Source organism: Ooceraea biroi, chromosome 5 (assembly GCF_003672135.1).
Source record: "Ooceraea biroi isolate clonal line C1 chromosome 5, Obir_v5.4, whole genome shotgun sequence".
In the NCBI taxonomy this organism is placed as follows: Eukaryota; Metazoa; Arthropoda; class Insecta; order Hymenoptera; family Formicidae; genus Ooceraea; species Ooceraea biroi.
The window spans coordinates 10,388,545-10,411,275 of record NC_039510.1 but is presented as its reverse complement, the minus strand read 5'-3'; the positions used below and the strand labels follow the sequence as shown (position 1 = coordinate 10,411,275).

At 36.9% G+C, this 22,731-nt stretch overlaps 1 protein-coding gene and 1 long non-coding RNA gene across 2 annotated transcripts in view; both read left to right on the top strand.

The window, feature by feature from the left end:
• LOC109611074 overlaps positions 1-8,922 on the top strand; it is a 75,704-nt gene extending 66,782 nt beyond the window's left edge. Inside the window, exons 4-5 of the long non-coding RNA XR_002193404.2 lie at positions 5,391-5,694; positions 8,905-8,922. This is a non-coding gene — a long non-coding RNA (uncharacterized LOC109611074). The remainder of the gene's footprint in view (positions 1-5,390; positions 5,695-8,904) is intronic.
• Positions 8,923-8,941: 19 nt separating this feature from the next.
• Positions 8,942-22,731, top strand: part of LOC105281196 (1-phosphatidylinositol 4,5-bisphosphate phosphodiesterase epsilon-1) — a 28,517-nt gene continuing 14,727 nt past the window's right edge. The window contains exons 1-5 of the mRNA XM_020032182.2: positions 8,942-9,276; positions 10,342-10,487; positions 14,944-15,139; positions 20,202-20,429; positions 20,993-21,220. Coding sequence (XP_019887741.1) covers positions 10,465-10,487; positions 14,944-15,139; positions 20,202-20,429; positions 20,993-21,220 — 675 coding nt within the window. The 5' untranslated portion in view covers positions 8,942-9,276; positions 10,342-10,464. The remainder of the gene's footprint in view (positions 9,277-10,341; positions 10,488-14,943; positions 15,140-20,201; positions 20,430-20,992; positions 21,221-22,731) is intronic.

Genomic DNA, 22,731 nt, shown 5'->3' with positions numbered 1-22,731 from the left:
ATTCAATTAATGGCTGTATTTATAACACTTCCATTAAGCTCATTAGTTATTACGCGTATTGATTCCCGTCAGAAATATCCTAATTGCAGTCGACAAAATGTCGAATGGTTATGTTACATGAAACCGGCTATCATTTCGTTCGCGCGAAATATGGGATTGTATGGAAATATTATACATTTACTTCAATGGAACATATGAAATAATTTGCTGCGAATTGTTTAAAAAAATTAACAATTTAGCATCATTGTGTGCTTCGATTTATAAGGAGATTTATGCTACTATTATTTGAAGCGAGAAAGGTCCCCGATGACATTTTGTACGTAAATCCATCGTATTTTCCCATGAGCGATTACATTTCGTGATCAATATTTCACCTTTTGTCAAAGACAATTTCCTTGAATAATGAAATCATAATTCAAGCAGATCAGACCGAAAGTTCATTAAAAGTTTTCTTACCAAGCACGTTATGTTCGGACATAGTTGCTTGATTTGTGCTAAATGATATAGTAGTATTATATGTTCTCTGCTTTGGCTTAAATTTAATAGCAAACTCGCTCTCCATTCCGTGATATACTTTTTTTCTTTGCTGGGGTCGAGAGAGAAGAGGGAAAAGAGATGGTTTCTCCCACTTCCATAAGGAAGAAAATACTTCTTACTTCCATTTCACTCGCTTGACTTGTATACTTATTTAAAGAACGCAGGGGCGTTTTCGTATAAAAGCTTTCGCAATATACAATTCACATTCTTTGTAAAACTTTCAACTTTCTGAATTTTGGCATTCTAGCTATGTACTCAATAAACCTAGAGATAATTAAATCAAGACTTCACATTTGCTAATTGATCAAATATTGAACTACTTTAGAAAAGTGTATTATACATTCTCGTTATCTCACTACTACTACTTTAACTACTACCATTATTATATTTACTTAAAAAGAATATATATAATCTTTTTAAACGAATGTTTGTATTATTAGTGGATATAATTCCACTTAATCACTAGTGCTATTACTTAATATATTTGCGATTATCCTCTATTTAAATAACTTTTTAAATTTTGAAGATAGAGAAAGTTTCTCTATTCAAAACTTTCAAACTGTTGAAATCTTTCTCGTGCGGTTACGGGTACCACTCACCGTCGAAAATCAACTTAATGACAATGTAATGGCTTCGATATAGTCTCACGAAACGAACTTCGCATGGACGACACGACTATTCTCTTAGTATTTTGGCATCTTCTCTTTTACATCAATGCATCAGACGTTTTCCCGTAAGTGCAGGAAAAAAGCACTCTGATGAGATTCAGCTGCGATTTTATAAGAGCTTCCGTTTATGGTGCCGGTAGCGATGATAAGAGCGCGACTAGCAATGTGATATATTTTATGGCAAATCTGCTTGGATAAAACCGCAACGTTTCTTTCGGACGACATTACTCATTACAGCTATTATACTAGTAACTTAAAAAAAGAAAGGCTGATACAATAAATGCTTTTAAATTATGTTAGATTCTAATAAAAACTAAATCTAAAAAAAGCAGATCGACTAATAACTAAATACCGATACAATAACGCTTTAATTAATCACTGAAAGCTTCAGTAACAACATGAGTGTTACTCACAAGTTTAATAAAGCTCGAAACTTTTTGAACGTTCTTCAGGTCCGCCAAGTTTCGTTCGCGACGCAGTGGTTTCATAAAATCTGGCGTAGAAAAATAGGGCGATGTACAACGCCCAGCGCAAACGAGATAAACTTCTTCCAGTACGAAACGAGCTTAAGCAAGTTGTTGTAAATTTTATCTCCTCACCCCTGTAGCGTAATGAGTTCCTATGCAAACCCAGTCGTCATCGTGGCATCGAGATACCGGAAATCAACACATTCTTAAAATTAAAATCTCTCTTTCTTTCTCTCTTTTTATGCAAGTTTCGTATACTATATTATACAAATTATTTATAATTTCATGTTATTTAATATAGAGCTTAGTTGCAAAACTATTTAACATTGATAATTAAAAGATTAAGAAAAGAGAGTTTTCAATTTTTATAAATTTTCATAAAAACTAATCGACTGTAAACTGATTAAAGATTTTGCACTCAAAAAGTATGATAAGTGATTCCAAAGCGTAGTTGTATCTATTGCGCTAAGTGAAAATGTAATTTGACAAAACACTATTGTGTGTGCGCTGCATATTTGCGAGTGTGTCTACAAGTGCAAACTTTACTTACAAATTAGTAGTTTGCTTCCTACGATAAACTCATACATGTAGAATGTTACAATCTACATCGCGTCTGCACTTTTGCTCTTGTAAGTTACTACATACATGTTACAATAACATACTATGAATATTTGAAATACAATTCGAACATCTCTCTTTTTTTTATTTCTATGGAAATAAAAGCATCCCATACGCGTTGAAAAGCGAATCATTTCCATGCAAGCTTATCATTTTCCATTTACTGAAGTTGTAATAATAAAAATCGTAAACCGTTAAATCGCGACTACTTTAAAATTTAATTTAAATTTTAAAATATAACTTTTGCTGTGATTGTTAGTTGCGTGTAACAAATATAACAATTAATAAAAAGATACAATGCTTCCTACAATGTTACAATGAATTTCAATAAATTACTGTTCATAAATTTTCAGAATAAATTTCCACAAACTACATAAAAGGCGTTTGGATTATTTAACATGTAAATATTGAAGAAAAGAATTTAAATAGATAGAATTAAAACATTTACCATACAAGCTTTTCCAATTTTCTTAAATGGTATATTATTTTACTTTTACTGAATTAACTCGAATCCACGTCACTTTCTTAAAGAATGGAAAAAATAAATAAAGAAAAAATAAACCAATACCTATAAATACATGAATAAAAATAAGAAACGTTCCGAAGTTATATCTGTTGTCATTGCTAACTGAAATTAATATCTCCATGATTCATCCGACCGGATTGATCCAAAGAGCTGGGTTGGATAGTGGAATCAGGAGTTAAAGTTCGCTACGCTGCAACGCGAACGTATCCATTGTCGTTAGATCAGCTAATAAAGTATTCCATGTGCTGAGTTTCCGAAGAATCAATTGCAACTCCTCATAACCACGGATAACCGTATCGGTGTACAATGACAATTGGTAGTGTCCTCATAACCGAAGTCTAACTCTCGACATAGAGTTATTTAAGAGAATAACGTGCAACGCTATACATAATTGAAATACGGAGCTCAATACTACCATGCAGCTAAATGCACATCATATAATAAAAATTTTGCAATTGCATTATCGACAAAAAATATTAAATCATACATTAATTCGATATTACTTTCAAGTTCTTAACTTCAAGTTCCAAATTCGAGATTTATTTGTCTTTTTTCGTTATATAAATTGTTTTCTTAAAAAGTAGGACTATTTTACTGAAATTGAAAACTCCAGAAAGAAAAGCTTGCAGAAAATAAGTATCGTACTTTTATACAGTTACATTATTATATCCCTTGAGCATATTCGGAACTCATGCAATAATTACTACGCGATCTCTCCCTTTAAGCGTTTTAATCACATTGGCACAGCTGATACATCAGGAGAAGCATCGTGAAATAACGGCATCAAGGATAGGCTCCTCGGGAACTCTATCGTCCATGGTCGAACCGAAGTTTAAAGGTGAAACACGCTGGTGCATTCTGTCGGCGACAGGTTGCAGCTGCAGCCTGCGAAATCGGGCCGCTTTATGGATTAACGAGCGTCCGCACTTTCGCGAAGTTTCGTAACACGGTCGCAAAGTGCCGGCGAATTCGCGCGCGACGCAAAACTTTTCAGTGTGAATGTGGGTACTTGAGACGAATTTCTGATTAATTCCTACCGCGACGAACAATGAACACCCCGTGCGACAATGCTACGACCGATAATACTTCAGACTTGCTCGCTGGGTCCACTGATAGCAATCTTATTTTCGAAACACAATTTAACTCGACGTGTCGAGCTCGAATAGAATTCTATGTCGAAGAACGGGCACACGAGTTAAATTGAAGAGCAATGCGCCCTTTAATTATCTCATTGATCACTCACTCGATAAACTTGTCAATTTGAAACTGCAAATGAGATAATATATGTGGATATACGTGATATAGCAACAGGTGAAATAATATTAAATTATCGAAACGCAGTTAATAATAGATTAACTCTGAAATGTTTTGATTTCTATTTGTTTGTATCGAGTGATGAAACGAAAAACAAGGAAAGATCAACATCTGCATTCTTTCGTCTAAAATTTGTTAGGATAAAATTGTTTATTGAAATGCACATAAACTTCTATGTAAAATTTAAACGAATGTTAGATATACTAAGACATTTGCACATGGTACTGTACGCAAATGCATCTCTCCTATTTAAGCCTAATTAAAAGTCGAGAAAGCGGAAAATGGATAAAAACATTAATCGGTCGGATACAACCGAGTCGTGAATGCACTTTTATCTCGAGAATAACGTACGAAAATCTGTACTGCTCTGCACAGTATGAATTGGGCTTGAAGCCAGCTCATTTTAGCAAAAATAGCGAACACTCCTACGTCATCTTCTTTTACCTCGTTTTTTTGTTCTTTGGGCCTCTCTTTAGCGGTAGATGTTCATACTCCGTTTTCTATAGCGCGAAGCATCATTCTTCCAACGTGGTCTGCCGACCTTTTGTGCTTCGACATAAAACAACGTGGAAAAGGAAAGAAATACTGTTTCGAGTAGACAATAAAATCATCATTAGCAAGTATCGATTTTAAAGAACAATCAGAAAATATCCAAGTAGTCAATACGTTAATATGTTACGTTTCTATTTATAAGGCTTCTCTAAAATCGCATTTTTGTTAAACCGATTCTGATTCTTTCAATAGTTTTGAAATGATCTTAGAAAAACATGTTTGAAAGACTGAGAGACAATTTTTCCTTGGTTATAACATATGCGTATTAAGGAAATCATGTTAAAGAGATAAAAATAATTTCTGAATTGTGGAAATTTGAATTTTTCTCAATTTTTGGCAGTTATTATAACGACAGTAAAAACCCATCAACTAGTATTCTGCGCAAAATGAGCCTACGTTCTTCCACGAGACCAGATTGATTCTCGAACATGTCAGTGCTATTTTTGACTACGACGCGTATCGTCTCGAGAAGCTCATTTACCATTCATAAATCTGCCCGTCTGCGGCTCAGTAAAGAAAAGAAAAAAAGATCTCGCACTAGAGAACGCGCGGAAAGATGAGACACGGTGCTCGAATGGATTTCGGTGGATTCGCCAGAAGACCATAAATCGTTTGGTGCCCTCAGTCGCTCTCCCAATTTTCTTTTCTCTCGATAATAAATCCAAGTCTCGACTTCGAGCTACAGCTTTTCTCTTCTCTTTTCTTCAGGTTGCGGTCGAAGCGTTGCCTTGAGGTTTGAGGACAACGACAGGACGACAACGGAAGGAGAAGTTCGACGAAGGAGGGCGTGAGAGGGACTTTGATCTCGGCTCTACATCGATGGAGCCGTCCTGATGCAGACCGCGAAACTACGCGGGGATTACCCGGCCTGGTCGTCGGGTTAATTCCACCGACGGACCCCGACGATCTCAGCGAGGAGCGAGCCACGCTGCTCTCTCATCCCCGTCGACGGCGATAGACCCAGCCACTTCCACTTCCTCCACCCCACGTGGCCGCACCATCACCTGATAAGGTAAGCTTTACCGAGGCTGCACTACATACACCTCTGGCAAATGATTACAGCGCGTAACACACACATGTCTGTTAAGTGACAGATTGTCCCGAGACGATAAATTTGATCCGACTCCCGCATCCTATTTTCGGAATATCAATGTACCTCGATAATATTTTTTTAAATGTTATCTCGAGTTATTGTACGATTCGTGTCTTTCTGTTGGTTTAATACAGAAAATAAAATCACTAAAAAATCGAGCCAGTCTATAAAGTTTACGCGGTTATTTACGAGATGATTTTTCACAATCAGTCTAACACAGATGCAGCAGAAACAACACTGCAGCAAAAACATTTCCAGCAAAATGCAGCAACGAACCGTTAATGGAAGAATTATAAACTATGTTTTATTTTTTCTTCAAATTTTTCAGTAACACGTGTAAATATGGGAATTGGATTTAAAGCGATTGTCTCGCGAATGAGATTCTATCGCTGTACGTTGTAATAATACAGGAACCATCTGTGTTCTTGACCCAATATGTTGATTAATCTCTCCATCGGGTTATCGGGTTATCGCACTACTATCTGATAAGGCTCGCCAATTGGCTGCGAGTACGTTGTAGCACGATAGGGTATGGTCTAACTGACTGCTCTGTCCACACTCGGTTTGTTTGCGCGAGGGCTTAAGATCTTTAGCAGACCGTTTACTCGAAGACGTTGATGGACGAGCGTGTACATGCAGATCAGTCCATCTCGAGCCATACGTCGCTCGATAATCGACTTGTATAAGAGCAATAGGCGTAAACATAAGACCGGATATCACGATATCAGCAATTAATCCGTTTTAAGATGTATACTCGCCTCAAACATCGCTCGAGAAATTGCAATTGCACGAGTTAGAAATGTTACGGTAAACCCGTCGTACTTACCTCAACCGCTGTTGTGCGAGGCGAGCATAAGTTTCACGCGAAGTAATTGTGAGATATTGCGGATACGCGCTCCTGAAGGATTTATATCCCAGGAATGCAATTTAATAGCATTCCTTGTGGCTGCAAAAGAGACAGAAATAATACTGTTAATGCTTGATTTCAAAGCAAAACGCATAAAATTATTTTCGAGTACTCTGTAGTTTCAGGACTTAAAGCTGAGATCTCTTAACACTTTTTGTTGGAGTATCACATCACCCATATTTAAATGTTAAATGGTTTTAATAACTTAAGTAGGAATGATTTCATTATACAGTTATATTAAATATTAAATTAATTATACAGAGATATTTAATGCAAATGAAGTAAACAATTAGTTGTGTAATATATATTAATGGGAGAAACAAATTTAACATAATCACGGATTCATTCTTAAAATTAGCTGGGCAATCTAAATGTTAATGTATTATAATATATAATATATTCATATACACGTATAAATGTATACATATTGATTTATGTCGCGTATATATTGCGCTTTCATTATTATTGGAATTTTGAGAAGACGACGTGGAAGCGATAAAATCCTTTTTTTATTCGCGACAGAAATTGCGGGTATAAAGTTAGCCGCACGAATATTAGATTTCGCTTACATCCGCGCTTAAACTAACGATATCGGCGAATGCGGAATCTTATATCTTCCATTTCATAGCTCGTCGAACTTTTCCATCTGCTTACATCTCAGCTGCCGTTTCAATCTCGGTGAAGACATCGCGCTTACACTGAACTAAAGTTGCAGTTGGTCACGAAATAGATTTTCAGAAGAGATCTCTCTCTCTCTCTCTCCCCCTCTCTTTCTCTCTCAAATATAATTCTTTATCCAATAACATAATTCGAAAAAGTAACTCAAAAAGTATCTTTACACTAAGAGACAACACAAAGTTCACGCGACAATCTGAAATAGTTTTAAATTTAGTGCAAAATACATGTGACGTGATGATAATCATCGCATATACGAATATAACTAGCAGCAACGTTGTACAAAAGTATGCAACACGCTTAGGGCCATGCGCATTATTATATTGCCGACGACAAACACGTACGACAAAGCTCGCAATATTCGAGATACCTCGAATTACTCCGTGGCACCTCGATGTCGCTGCGAATGAATGCACTCGCATAATTTAACGCTGTCTCATAAGCACGCATTATGTCGGTACTCAGGTCTAACGGAATGTTCTTAATCGCTTTTAAAGGAACTGGGTCGGCTCTAAAATTGCTGTCACGCAGCGACTTTACGCATATGTTTCGAAAGTTTCTCCATACGATACGATAAGCTGAATGTACATGTCATTCTTTTTTTTATATTAATATGCCCGTTTTGTTTAATGGATCATTACTCTCTAGGAATGACCCGACATCTACTAATTAAGAAGATAAAAGTTCACGATTTTTAAACACCCCCGCAATCATGCGAACGTGTGACATTTCTCGACTTTCATTTCGCAGCCGTTAGATTGTTTCGTAAAGAGTGTTGGAATTCAAAATATCGTGAACTGTGTTTTTATCTCGGGGCGTCGATAGAACCCGATACCCGCAACGCGGAATTATTCATCGAAGACCTAAAGGGTGCTTTTATTCGTTGGTCGCGTTGAATTTCGTGCACAGCTCATGCCGACGAAAAATCATGGTCGTACTGACCTTTTCGCGCGGCAAATGTTAAACGATGAGCTGTAAAAAATAGCGCTGTATTTTTTTCTGCAAATTGGCACGCTCAGAATGTCAATCACTGACAATTCAGTTTCCAGATGTACGGCCGCTGCACGGTGTGCCACGCCAAATAAACTGATTGAAATATTTATCATTAATTATCCGTTAAACTTCATTCCAGATTTGTACATATTTATCATAATTCGGGCAGTTTAATAAATATTGTACTAATATTGAATTCGAATGTAATTGGATATAAAGATTATCGCAGTTCATTAGGCGTGACCTGATTGCAGTGCGTGCGTATAAATTCTGATGGGAACGTGCCAAAAACAATATTATGCCGTAACGCCAGAAAAAAAGCGACAAAATTTCTGTCGTATAATGTATCATGTAACTGTTATCTTACCAAAAAGTAAATTCATACTAATTTTACTGCTTTATGTGTACAACTTTCAAGATAATTTTTAAATTATCATAATATATTATGATGATATAAATATCACAATATTAGAAATAACATATACTTTTCCTCTATTTTCGATATAGCTTCATTGTCATTTCTCAAGTATATTTTTCCCCGAATTTTCTCACAGAGAAACCAAGTACGAAAACACCAACTACACATTTCAGAGCTGGAGAAGCGGCCGCAGCCGCAGCCGCCTCGGAGCTCTGAGGAGCTGGAGGATCTGCACAAGCTGCTGCATTTCCCCGAGGAGGTGGCGCTCAGGTTAACGGAAAGCGAGTACCAACTGTTCTACCAGGTACCACCGCATGAGTACCTAAGGCACGTGGCACAGGATCAGACCACGTTGCAGAAACCACCTGCCAGGCCACCCCCGTCGCCGAGTCGCAGCTGCAGCAACCCCAGCACCACCAACAGCTCGACCCAAACCGAGGACGAAACTTCTTGGCCTGTCGCCACGGTGTACTCCACTGTGCAGACCCTCATCGATCGTTTTAATGAGGTACATCGATCCTCCTTCTGGCATGTTCGTTAGTCCTCTGATCCGACATCTAATACCGTTTATTCTTCGATAAGCACGTGCGCCTGCTTGCCTTTCGGCACTAAACGTTAACAGGGAAAGTCCCATAAATTCGTCCCTAATGAGAGCGAAATGTTATTTTGATATACACTACAGTAAATAAGAGGGTGGAAACGGGTAGTGCACTATAAGGGTAGTAAGTAGACGCGAATCGGCAGTCGCAAGAGGAGAATGAGACTCCGCGTCAAGAATCCGGTCTTCAGTCTTGCGGAAACTCTCATCAGCCGCTTTTAATGAGGTATCCGCTTCTCCAGTGGGTTTCCGTATGTTTTCTTCCGACACTTTCACCTACTTTACCCTCACACCCTCATACGCTCGCGCGCCCGCATGGTACGCGGATATCACCTGACCTCGCTTACTCGTTTTCACTATCTCGCTGCTATTTCCCACTCTAAATCCTCAGCCAAGGTTGAAAACGTTGACTTCTCCATCCTCTGTGCTTTCCACGCCGTTTTCTTTGCCACCGTGCTAAACAAAAGTCTCGGGATAAAAAACTGGTCAAAAAATTCTGGATTTTCCGCGGGGAGACTGTAACGTACCCCTATGTATCATTTTGCAAGAACTGTAACTTTCGCTAGATTTTTGCAAAACGTAAATGTCGATAAAAGTCAGATTGTTGACATGCTAATACTGTTATTCTTGTCATTTTCTTCTGTCACATTTGACATTTCTCACGTCGTTCTCGATGTCAGCAAACATGAATAAACTGACAATTTAAACACCCGTTAAACGCGATAAAGTTTTCGAAGCGTCACATCTCACATTCGCGTGTCGTATTAGCTTTTCCTATTGCAAAACGAAACGCGAGTTATGTTACCGGAAGAAACAAATTACTTAAATAAAATAATATCGAAATATTGTCCTGCGGCAGGTGTATACTTAGTAAGATCAATTTTACATTGGAAAATCCTAATTAATTATTTAAAAAATAATATAATACGAAGCGCGTTTGTAGATGAAATAATTGTTATTATTGTTGTCAATCAGGTAAGCTCATGGGTCACACACGCCATCACCAGCGGTGCCACGACAGAGGAACGACAGGCAGTGTTGTCCTGTCTCCTACGCGTTGCGCTAACCTGTTGGAATACCGGAAACTTTAATTCAGCCATGGAGATAATCGCCGGTCTCAAGTAAGTGCACATAATGCTTGTCGTCAGCAAATGTCGGCATTAAATCCCTTACTTAGAGGATCAAGCTTTGAATCGCTACCGCCTACTTCTTGCAGTATTCACTTTATTACGGCTCAGCCGTGAGTGAGGTAGCCGCGCCCGCGGTATTTCCACCAAGTACGAAAGTTGTAATATAATTTCTTGATCTCGTCACATTACGGCGAAGCCCATCCATTTTCATCCCCCTTAAGCATCTAACCACCGGGCAAAGTTGCTGTCGACACCGATAGATCATTACGAAAGACGACCGCAGCACGCATCCCGTCAGTCTTGAGTTTCGATCGGATTAAGGACTTAGTTTGTGCTGCCGTGTACACTATAATTGTGCGGTGTTACAATTGAAACTGATTAATTTATCGAATTAACGTGAATGGAACTACCGGATAATTTAAACCAGTTACATGCTTATACACAATCCGAATGTCAGATGCCTGACTTTATACGTCAACCTGCTACATACATCGCAGATGTAGAGAATTTTAAACATGACTATTAACCGATTAATTATTTCCGGCTAATTAGTTAATAATTTATTAAAATATTTTTCTTTTTTTCATAGTTATTTCTTTTACTTTTATTTACATGCAAAAATATCGAATATTGATGTCATTATTTCATGAGTTCTCATTTATGATTTATGCAATCCTTGTAAATTTTAAATATAGAAGTCGAAAATTTAGACGCATTATGAGAGAATAGTATTGCGGTTAATACAGTACTAAAGATCTGTGAAACACGTAATCTCAACAAGTTTGCGACACTAATCCAGACTCAAGGCTTTCCTGAAACTTTCCTCGATAGGTCACGTGACGTTGCGACTTCCGAGGCGTGCTCGCTCAATTAATCTTCATCTATTGAAGTAAAGGAATCTTGAAATTATGTTTCGCCACTGGGACAATAAACGTTCCTTATTTTCATTTGCTATTTCTAACGGGAACTTTCTAATAGTCTTCCCTCCGTGATAAACGAGTGTTTTACTAATATAAGGAAGGTAAAAAGACAAGTCAGCTGTCACGTAACCGAGTATGATGTAATATCTTGAACTTCCATCTACTAAGAACATTGCAAAATCTCTGAAAATCGGATAAAATTGTGCTTGATACGATTACACGAATGAACTTCTTTACGTGAAGTTTGTATCAACGAACGCGAGCAGTGACCCACAAAACATTCGGACCTTTCAAAGTACTAAATCAAAGACTATTCAACAAGTATCGAGTCCTTAAGATATGTCTCGTGCATCAAACCTTATTGGAAAAGGTCCAATTTTGACGATGGAGATTTAAATCTCTGGGAAATGTAGAGATATTTTCTAGACGAACGTGCTCTTTGACATCTTCGCGAGAGAGATCTAGAATTTTTGACGATCTGGAATTTTTGATAAACGAACGATCAGAGCTACTTTTGTTTTTTTCATTAAAGTGTTCAATCGATTATAATGATTACAACTGCTGCTTAGATTTCCGCAGATATCTTATAAGATAATCATTAAGCTCAGATGAGTCAAATGACTCCTTCTTCAAACGGTATTTTTCAAACTATAATAACATATTTATGAAATGTAAAATGTTGTAGATATACAATATTAGATGCATCTTTGATCAGAAGTTAAAACTTATAATAATTTTTTCCAATCTTAATATTTTATTAAAATTTAAAGTTATCGAAATTATATTGAAGTTATTTCATCTCTTATTCCTTATATGCGTTTCATTATAATTTTCTAACAATTTGTTTGAATATTTAATTTTAATCGAATGTATTTTCGACTTATTGTCCTCAGAAAATTAGCGTTATTATAGAGCTACATCAATTATCTCTAACTTGACTAGTGAATAATAATTACTACATAATTTGTATACATATCTATGATAAATGTATCACAGCAGCGCTCGGATTTCAAACGGGAAACCAGAGAACGTTCGCGAGTTGATTGAAATATAGTAGTCTCCCTTTACTCTGGCTGCTGCGTAAATGTTACGATAACGACTTGCTCCCGGACATTTCCTGCTTCTTCCTCTTGCTATCGTGTGCATTTTATATGCCATATCTTAAGAATAACAGCAAGTGCATCACCATCAAATGGCAAAACAAGAAACGCATGCCGCCTACTAATCATGAAAAGAATCAGCCTACATATGCTAGAAAAATTGAAAGTTAATCCGTGTACATTATTACAAGTGTTTCTTATTTTTAATTTTTTATGAAAATTATTACTTTTTACAGTCAGAAGAGTCATGGTTATTTTAATCAATAAAAAAGAATTATATTAAAAGTAATTTTAATTTTGTTAAAAAGATTAATAGATGTAGGTGTTGAAAGAGAAAGTAAAAAAAAGAGATAAACTTTATGTAAAGGGGGATGCTTCAATTATAATTTTACATAGTCAGTCTGAAGCTGGCTAATGATATTCAATGTGATACCCCAGAAATAATTATAAAGAATATGCAAATATTTTTTCAGAAATGTGCCCTCCACGAGAATTAAATTTCTACTATATATAATATTATTAAAGACATAGACGCTGCAAGACTCTATCTTATCGCAAAGTGGCTTTTCGTGGCTATTCGCTTTATTGAGAGTATTTCGTGAAAGTTTTATCGAGTATCACGACACGTATCTCATTCCGCGAATGTCTCGATTCGATGCTCTGCCCATTTCCCGAAACAATTCAGCGACGTAATCGCATTATTTCGTGAAGAGTTCTTTCGGAACAGCGCGACCTCTTTCAATCTGATGCCTCGATGCGAAGAGTGGGATAATCTCCGCTTGAAAAGTAATTCGTGTAACTTTCAATGGATGTGTGTCATTAATTTTCCAGGGGTCGACGAGTACGAACTCGCGCGTTACCCGCCCGTAAAATCGTTCTCTTACTCGACTTTGATAATTCATTCTTACTTGACATGAGGGTGTTGAAAAAAGGAAAGCCACAAAGTGATGTCCGTGCACAATGAACTTTTAAAATTTCAAACAACGACTCGTAAAGTTTCTAACATATCGCTGCTTTGAGAGGGATACATCACTTGGGAAATTTGATTAAGCGTTGTATTTGAAGTATATGTCACTTTCCAGTATTAAAATAGGCCGAAGTTTTATCATGCTTTTGCACATGTATACGTTCGCTAGTAAAAACGGGTACATTATTTTCCGAGGTTGCATTAATCCAGACTTTTATTACGCATGATTACGTGCCTGTGTGCCCGAAAATATAAAACACGACGTTATCTGCTTACTTACCTGGAAAATAATTGACACTGATTGCCTTAATATCATTATCTGTGCTTGATGAAAAAAAATTGAAAACGAGGGGCAAGGTTTTTTGTAATCTATCTGACATCTAAAGAGAGGAATGCTTTATTAGAGAGTTTATTGCCAAGTTGAAAAGTACGTTGAAAATCTGCTCGGAAATCCTGATCAATGTTCCACGTGCAAATCTATAGATGGAGGAAATGTCTCTGAATATCTCAGAAACTTATTCTTATAAGGGAGAGAATATGAAGTAAAAAGAAAGAAGAAATCGAACTTGGCTTCCACTTCGAGATTGACTTTCTCAGGGATCGACGGGCGCTGATAAATTTTTAACTGATCTTTGCACCGTAATATCATTGCTACTATGCAATTCTAATAGAATGTGTTACGTATCGATATCGACAGTCACTGACCCTAACCGAAATGTCATAACTACTGTCCGTTCAATCGTCGACTCGGAAACTGTACAGGAAATTGCGTCGATGAGTGTAATATCGCCGATAACAGAAATTTCTAGATGTCTGCGCTTCGCTTTATGCCCGCTATTCAGTCATCAGTTTCATCCCTCCCGCGGATAATGACTCACTCGTCATTAAGCGGTCGCTTTGCTTTTTACACTCTCGAACGAATTTTACCTTAAGTGGCACGCCGAAGAACCTTTACGTTTGTTCCCATCGGAAACTGCCGAGGAAATAAAATACTTTTTATTGCCGAGACTGTAAAGTTACACACCCCGTCCGTGCCTGTCCCGCGAATAAGAAGATAAAAGTTTCGTGCGCGAGTATCGTTTTAGAACGACCGCGTTGCGCTGACTGGCTGTCTTACACAGCCTTGTACATATTCAGCCAGATAGATATAATTAATAATAAAAATCTTTTATGAAATTTTAATAAATGTTATAAATGGAGAAAATTACTGTCGTAACTCCTCAAGCAAATTCTTTTTATTATTGTATCATTTTTATTTCTATAATTGTATAAATCTAGTCTTGTTACATTCCATTGCATTCCTGAAATTATTTAGTTGTTAAATGAGGACATTTTAAACGTCATTGTTTTCAAGCTGTTGAATTTCCAAACATAGGAAAAATACGATTCTACTGTGTAATCACGAAAAATATGACTCATGATTATTTCGTTTAATCATGGATGTATCCATTGTGTTGCAGGTCCAACAAGCTAAACCCGTTTTGGCCCGACGTGAAAGAGCGCGTACCTGTTATGGAATATCTCTCCTCCGCCCTTCTGTCTTCCGAATATGAGCGTGCGCTTGCTCGCGCTCTCGCGATGCCGGAATGCCCAGTGGTGCCATTTTTCGGAGCCTTCCTGCGCGAGCTGCGGGAAGTTATTGCATGCGAAACGAAGGTAAATGATTACAAAAGGTTCACTACTAGCACGATATTGCACTTTGTATATTTCGATTCAGCAATCATTTGCATGAGTAGAATCGATGTCTCTATGTCATTATTAAATAGAAATATCATTTAATTCTGTCATCTCTTCAACATTGAATGATTTATTGAGTAATCCTGAGTGTCACCTGTCAACCATGAAGATTTCCACCTGCTGTCATCGCAAAATTAGGGTTAGACAAGCAAGATCTGTAAGATCATCGAGCGGAAGATCCTAGCCGCACAGAGAATATACCTTAACATCGTCAAATAAGTCAATCTTTTTATCGAATCAGATAGGACACAATACGAAGGGAAAGAAAAATAGCTGAGCTTTCAAGGAGAAAGCTCGTAAGAGATTGAATGCTTTCACGGAAGAATTCACATACATTTTGGCAACCGACCAAAGAAGTTCACCGATGAGATCCACCGTGTCTCTCTCTCTCTCGAGTGCATCGCGAGTAAAGCTGCAGGGCACGAGTAAACCGAAGGAATGAGACACAGTCAGTGACACGGGAAATTTACTTCGTCCCACGTCTCGCATTTTCAAAAGATAACGAGAACTTTGTTGTGGTAAAATTCATTTAAAGAAGAGAAACGATAAGAGATTAGAACAAAAGGAGAAAATTTATGCCAGAACTTGAAGATGCATATCTAAATTCGCGAGAGTATCGTTCGAGAAGATGCTCGCGTAAGATGAGACCGAACGCCGGACTGAGAGCGCATTAGATTTCAAAGGAAAATTATTATATATCGTTCCTAATAAATTTTTCATGACAGTTTATTAATGGAGCAGTCGTATCATCACAAGCTATTGACGCCAGACTGGACTACGTTCTGAAGCACTATGGAGGGGCTGATTATTTCGCGAAAGCAATCGTGCAGAATTACGCAACGAAATCCTTCAACGAGCTTTTACGGAGAAATAGTGGAAAAATAGCAGCGGAAGAATAGCGGAAGATCGGCGGCGGAGGCTGCAACGTAAAAAACGACAAGGAAAGGGGTTTCTATCGGCCTCCAGCAGCTACGATGGTTGTAGGCCGGCGGAAACTACTTGCTCTTGTCGCTAACGATCGTCATTGGAAACCGCAATAGCCGCGTCTTCTTCGCCTTTTACGGTGTCACGTTATTCGGTGGTGAGAGCACGTGGGAGTGCCTGCAACGAAAATCACCGATTCTGAGAGTAGCCATGAAACTTAACTTGCGCAACAACGAGCCCGCGGAGTCGCCGGTTGTTAAAGCCAAGCACGCGCGTTTGGCGCTGTGAGATTGTAATTAGACTCCTATCCGGTTTCAACCGCGTGGCGGTATTGCGAAATCGCAGCGAGATGTGCTTATTTTAAAAGGGGCGTGAATGTGAAACTTCCTAAAGCCCGTTAAAATAAATGGATGGTACTTATTTATGCTTAAAAAGCTAAAACTACTAATTTTAGAACCGCAGTTAGTAGTAATTCGCTGTTGAACTGTTCAAAATTGATCAAATTTTATTTTTACTTTTTTATCTTTTTTAAAATGAACAGGATACATGGTTATATAATAACCTGGATAAAATTGAAAAATTATGCATTTTTTGCTACTGTTTAAATAAGGTTTCAAAAGCTAAAGGTTTCAATTTATTAACAGTGCGAAATATATCAGAATACACAATGTCTGAAGCATAACGGTATGCATACCGCGAAATAATCATCTTTATTCACGTCTCGAGTATTTGCATCTCGCTGGTCTGACAGCTAACTGAATTCGCTAAGCGAACTCGACATCAATTGACATTATGGGAGCGAAGTAAGCGACACGCGTCGCTTTGAGATTAGAGAAGAGGCGATATCTCATTATCACTATCCCTTTCTGCCTCTGTCTCTTTCTCTAAAAGGTAATCTTCCGACAGAACATATCCGCGATATGGGATGTCGCGATTCGCAGATGGAATTCCAAATCGGCATCGCGATGCTAGAACGTGCGCCAGCCAACATGAGCCATTCTGTTATCCGGCTATGTTGTTGGTCACCCTCTCATCGGCACGTACGCCCTGGTGTACACCTCTGAGGAGTATAGCGAGGTTGAGCAACAGACACTGCTAAAGTTTCTTCGTTCATGTTCTAGCATCACGTCCGCTGTGGTCCCAAGCTTTATTCTTTAAAAACCCAAATGTTACAACACCTTTACTACCATACATATTTCTTGTGTCGTGTCATTATTTGTGAACAATGTCAAAGAAAACAACAAATTGGATACAAAAAAGACCTACATATAAAAAAATTAAATAAACAATCTTAATTTGGAAAAACTCATTTTAAGAATTGAATTACATATGATAATTTTATATACAAAGTGAGGCACCTAAAACAGGCCACCTGAATATCTCGGCTGTTATTGGTGATAGAAAAAAATGTGTCAGACCAAACTTGCATGGTTTCGAGGGACACATAAGTTGTTCTAAATAGTTTTTTATTAGGTGGACGCGCAGAGGTCATATGAAGGTCAACTTCGTTTTTTTAAATGGTATGATATGTTTTTTTACGTACCATCTAGTAGAGCGTTTGAAGATGCGCACATTGATCTACGGGTCAAAATCATTCAAGGTCACTGAAGGCCAACTGCAAGGGAAAATAATTTACTTTATATTGCCTAGAGTTCTCTGCTATTAAAAATACTGTAAACTCAGAAATGAAAAAGTTCTAGCCCTTAGAAATTTTTTCTTTTTCCGCGAAGTTCTGAGTTGTTATCATTATTTTTTATATTGCCTAGAGTTCTCTGCTATTGAAAATACCGTAAACTCAGAAATGAAAAAGTTCTAGCACTTAGAAATTTTAGCCTTCAGTGACCTTGAATGATTTTGACCCGTAGATCAATGTGCGCATCTTCAAACGCTCTACTAGATTGTACGTAAAAACATATATCATACCATTTAAAAAAACGAAGTTGACCTTCATATGACCTCTACACGTCCACCTAATAAAAAACTATTTAGAACAAATTATGTGTCCCTCGAAACCATGCAAGTTTGGTCTGACACATTTTTTTCTATCACCAATAACAGCCGAGATATTCAGGTGGCCTGTTTTAGGTGCCTCACCCTGTATAGTAATACTACATGTAATATAATTGTGTGTGTGTGTGTGTGTGTATATTCCGTTATTGAATGAAGAAAAAAATTATTTGCGAATGTGTATAGTCTCATGTATATCTCATGCTGTTGATGTTAAGCAAACAATATTTTTATACTATGATTTATACTACGATTATTTTGGATACTTTTTTCTATTACACATCTTCGATCTGAGATTGTAATCAGCGACATAATGTATCTTCAGTATTCGTATGCAAGTCAAACCATTTTTAGAATATCATTTTAAATATGTAAGGTAAGATAACGATTTTTTATATTAACTAAGAAAATCTTTTACTTTGAGGTAAGCAAGATACGAAATTAAAATTTGCCTTAAATTTTTTTCAAAGCAAATCTTTTCTACAATACAAGATCGATGATAGGATCTCTCGATATTTTAAATGTTAATTTTCTCATTTCTCTCTCGTCTACCGATGAACAGGTCGATTCTCCATCGACATCAACAAAATGGCATCGGCCATTATCATTTTTACGAATAATTCTGTTCGGCAAAAGAATTTAATTATATATCGAATTTTCTTTCATAGCTACACATCGAGTAAGACGTATTCGGATTAACCTACTGGCAAGTGTGTTCCCATAAGCTTCAACATGTTTGCAATTTGGATCGTGCGACTTAGCGGTGATGCCGTTCGACGGCAGATCGATTAGCGGGTAGCATGGTGCAATAAAGCGAAACAGCATTAGCTTATGACGCCGTGTCGCAGAACGATCACTCCATATACCCATGCAATATATTAGGGTTATCAGCTAATAGTTAATTATAAGCCACATTAAAGTTCTTACTAACAATATGTTTTAAGCAAGCGCTGCACGAGCTCATAGATTAAATTTATGAATGATTATCTGCACGTATAATTCGTATTAACTCGATTTCATAATCTTACCGCTGAGAAAGATATTATAAATGAAACAGTGCGTCCAAAATGTCTCACAAATGTTTCATATGGTTCATATGTTATGCTCTTTATATTAATTACTTGCAGTGCACATAAGTGTGCCAAGAGCAATATTTTTCATTTATTATATATTGTATATTTAATTAATTAATCAAATTAATTTTATTGTATACCGTTAGTTAGTGAAACATGTAGAGAAACTCTATGAAAAACTAAAAATAAGACAAAACTGTCTTTCAGGATTTTCAATGCCATTTACACTTACAAGAGTGTCGAGAGATTTACGCTTATGAAAGAGTACTTTACACACGTATATTACCACTTAGCGAGACCTAAAGGGCCATCCAATACTCTTGTTAGTGAACACGCAAATTTCGAGTGCATCTCGAGCGGAAGCCTATCGATTCTCGGTTTTGAAAGCCAACCTTTCTTCTAGGACAAAGAGAATTTATCCGTTATCGGATTATCGAATCTGCATTCTTAAAATTAACGATATCTTGTCACAAGCAATATTCTTTTCAAAGTGTACTGATACATGAAACGTAAATTTCAAACGTAAATGTACGTTTAGATGTAATAACGCATGCGAAACAACGGCTTTCGAAATTTCGTGATCCGGATTAAAAAATCCGGATCCGGATTGCGGCATCGAAAGCCATATGCCCATATGGATTAATTTACATAGTATGACATGACTGCGTAATGTGTATTTCAATTATTTTAATCTGTTCGTTGTGTGGCGTAATTTCAAGTAATATATCTCACGTACATCGCAATAACAAACATTCAAATAAACTGAAACGCGATTATTATCACTGCACTTTTATTCGTTATTATTTGTTTATTATAAATTTGCTAATATCATATCACATTAATAATGTAAACATTAGGAATTTTAATATATTATTTTAAAAAAAACATTAAAATATTAGAGAATTAAAAATTAATTTGGTACGCATCTCGATGAATCTAGATTTACTATTAAGTTTTGTCGATTTGGCATGTTTCAGCCTCAGTTCGAGTTCAGGGAAAGTCGCGAATCGCCACGTGCTAGCGTTAAGGAGAGCGAACCTCAAGAACACGTGCCTTCGTCTGCGCCGGCTGCCAGGATCGCCGTCGAAAGTAACACAGAAACACCGTCAGGATGGAGTTCGAAGAGCGGTTCTTTGAACAAACCGGAGAATCCCGCTGTATACGATACAAATTCCATTCTCGACAAAGTTGCCCTCTTTCACAAGGTAAATGAGTGTCTATCGTTGCATTGGTCCAAAAATATAATACAAATACAAATATACACAAAGAGAAATGCATGAAGGAGCAAATAATTGATACGATTAAGCATTAACTTCAACTAAATCGTTATTTTCATATATATATACATAAAGTATCAGAGAATGTATCGTTGTAATTATTTGTTGCAAGCTTTCAAGACATTATGTACTATACTATTCTTGAGAAGTTGCTTAATATCTATATAAGTAGCAAATTGTGCCATGTTAATTGCAACCCTTGTTACATTGTTCGCGTTGCTGGTTACTACTAGCTTTGTTTGTTGAATAAATATCAAATCATTTGATAAACAATAAATCATGTTACAATGTATCACTAAATTTTATTGACGTAAAATCATTTGTTTAACTAATAATAATTATGTAGGTAATTTTATGTAATCAATATATATACATATATTTGAACGAGAACAACTGCCGATATGGTCAATTCAAACAATTCCTTTTGATATACGTAAAATGTTAAATGGCCAGATAATTTAATTTAACGAAGTATATTTTTTTCTTCTAAGCATCGACATGCCCGTGGCAGAGACATGACTACCGGTTCCCTTCATCACACTCTGAGCGTTCACACGACCGCGATTGAGCAAACTTATATGGCGGAGGAATGTGACGAGAACGACTATCATCTTGACTTGGACTCCTATAAGCCTGTACAGCCAATCAAAGTTGATCATGGAGTCTCTCTGTTTCCGGTTGCCGCGCCACATACTGGCATGGATCTTCATCTCTTGCAAGTATGTTCCTACATTCTACAAATCATTAACATGGAAATAACGATATTCCACCGAAATAAGAATATCACAGCATCAGCTGTAAATTGCAATTGCATAAATGATGATTTTCACAAACTGTCCGATATATTCAGATAGCTCTTCTATTTTAGTTTTTATTCTATAGATATAGATAAGGGATTTTAGCTTAATTCTCTGACAGCGTAACAAACAACAAACTTTACCGAAGTAAGAAGTAAGCGTCTCTTAAACTTTGCTCGTATAATATAGTACCATGTCAGTCAGATTAGAGAGTATTTTCACGATTCAAGAAATAACTAAATCTCAATAAATATCAATTTACCACGGAAAAACAAAATTTTTTAATTGAAATTATTCAAGAGTATGAAATTAAAAGCATAGTGTAGATAGGAAACATTTGCTATGCAATTTATGTAGGAGATGGAACATGGCTGCGCGTTACGACTTAATTAAATTTGTGAAAATTGTTAATACACGAAGATTTCCGCGATGTAATTCCCATTATAACGGGTATATTCAGCGCAACATTCAGTCCCGATGTTGCATCCAGATTTCTCATTGAAAGCACACACGGACATTTTGTCCGAGATCGTCGCGATCGTTTTGAAACTGGGAGACATTGCGCACAATGTCGCACAATGAAACTGTCAATTGTATATGTGACATCACGATACTGCGCATGAAGTGCATCGTAAATATTGGGCGCACAGAATTTGTTATACAATACTAGGTGCTAGGATGCTTTTGATCTTGGCATGCTGTTACAGCAGTGGAATTGGATAATGATGTGCAGTAACACCGACATTGATTTCACTGCGATCTCTATCACATTGTAACGTTTAGCAATGTGCCACTCGACGCGTCATTAGCAAATTACGTGTCACGCAAAAATTATCAAACAATTCCGGTATCTACATGTGGGTCTACATGTATGCATGGGTGATACATTATCAAAGGATATTATTATTACATTACGAACGATACGCAATACTGCGGTGTATTTAACATAAGATACAAAGAACGCGAAAATATTTTATAAACATAGATTTTTTGGTAAGCTTAAGATCAGTCTTTATCGTCACACTTTTTATTTGGACATTAATTTATATAGAAAACATTTATAATAGAATTTATAATAGAATTGTAAAAATATTAAAAGAATGAGACAGATATACCCACAGGAAAGATTTTCTTATTGTCAGAACATCTCACGTATACATATTGTCTTTATAATCTCCACTTAATGCAGTGCACACTATCGAAATGAAAAAACACAAATTTATATTTGTATACCTCGACGAAGTTGGTACACAAATTTTCACTGAAGATTATCGGTATTTGAGAAACCGACATCAGCATAAGACGCAACATCAAGATACCTTATCCTCGGATGATTTCGAAATATTAATGTCACAGCGACGCTTCTTCTCCATGGCGCTGCACCACCGAGATAAAAGATACCGTCAGCACGTAGCTTGCAACGCGTCAAAAGG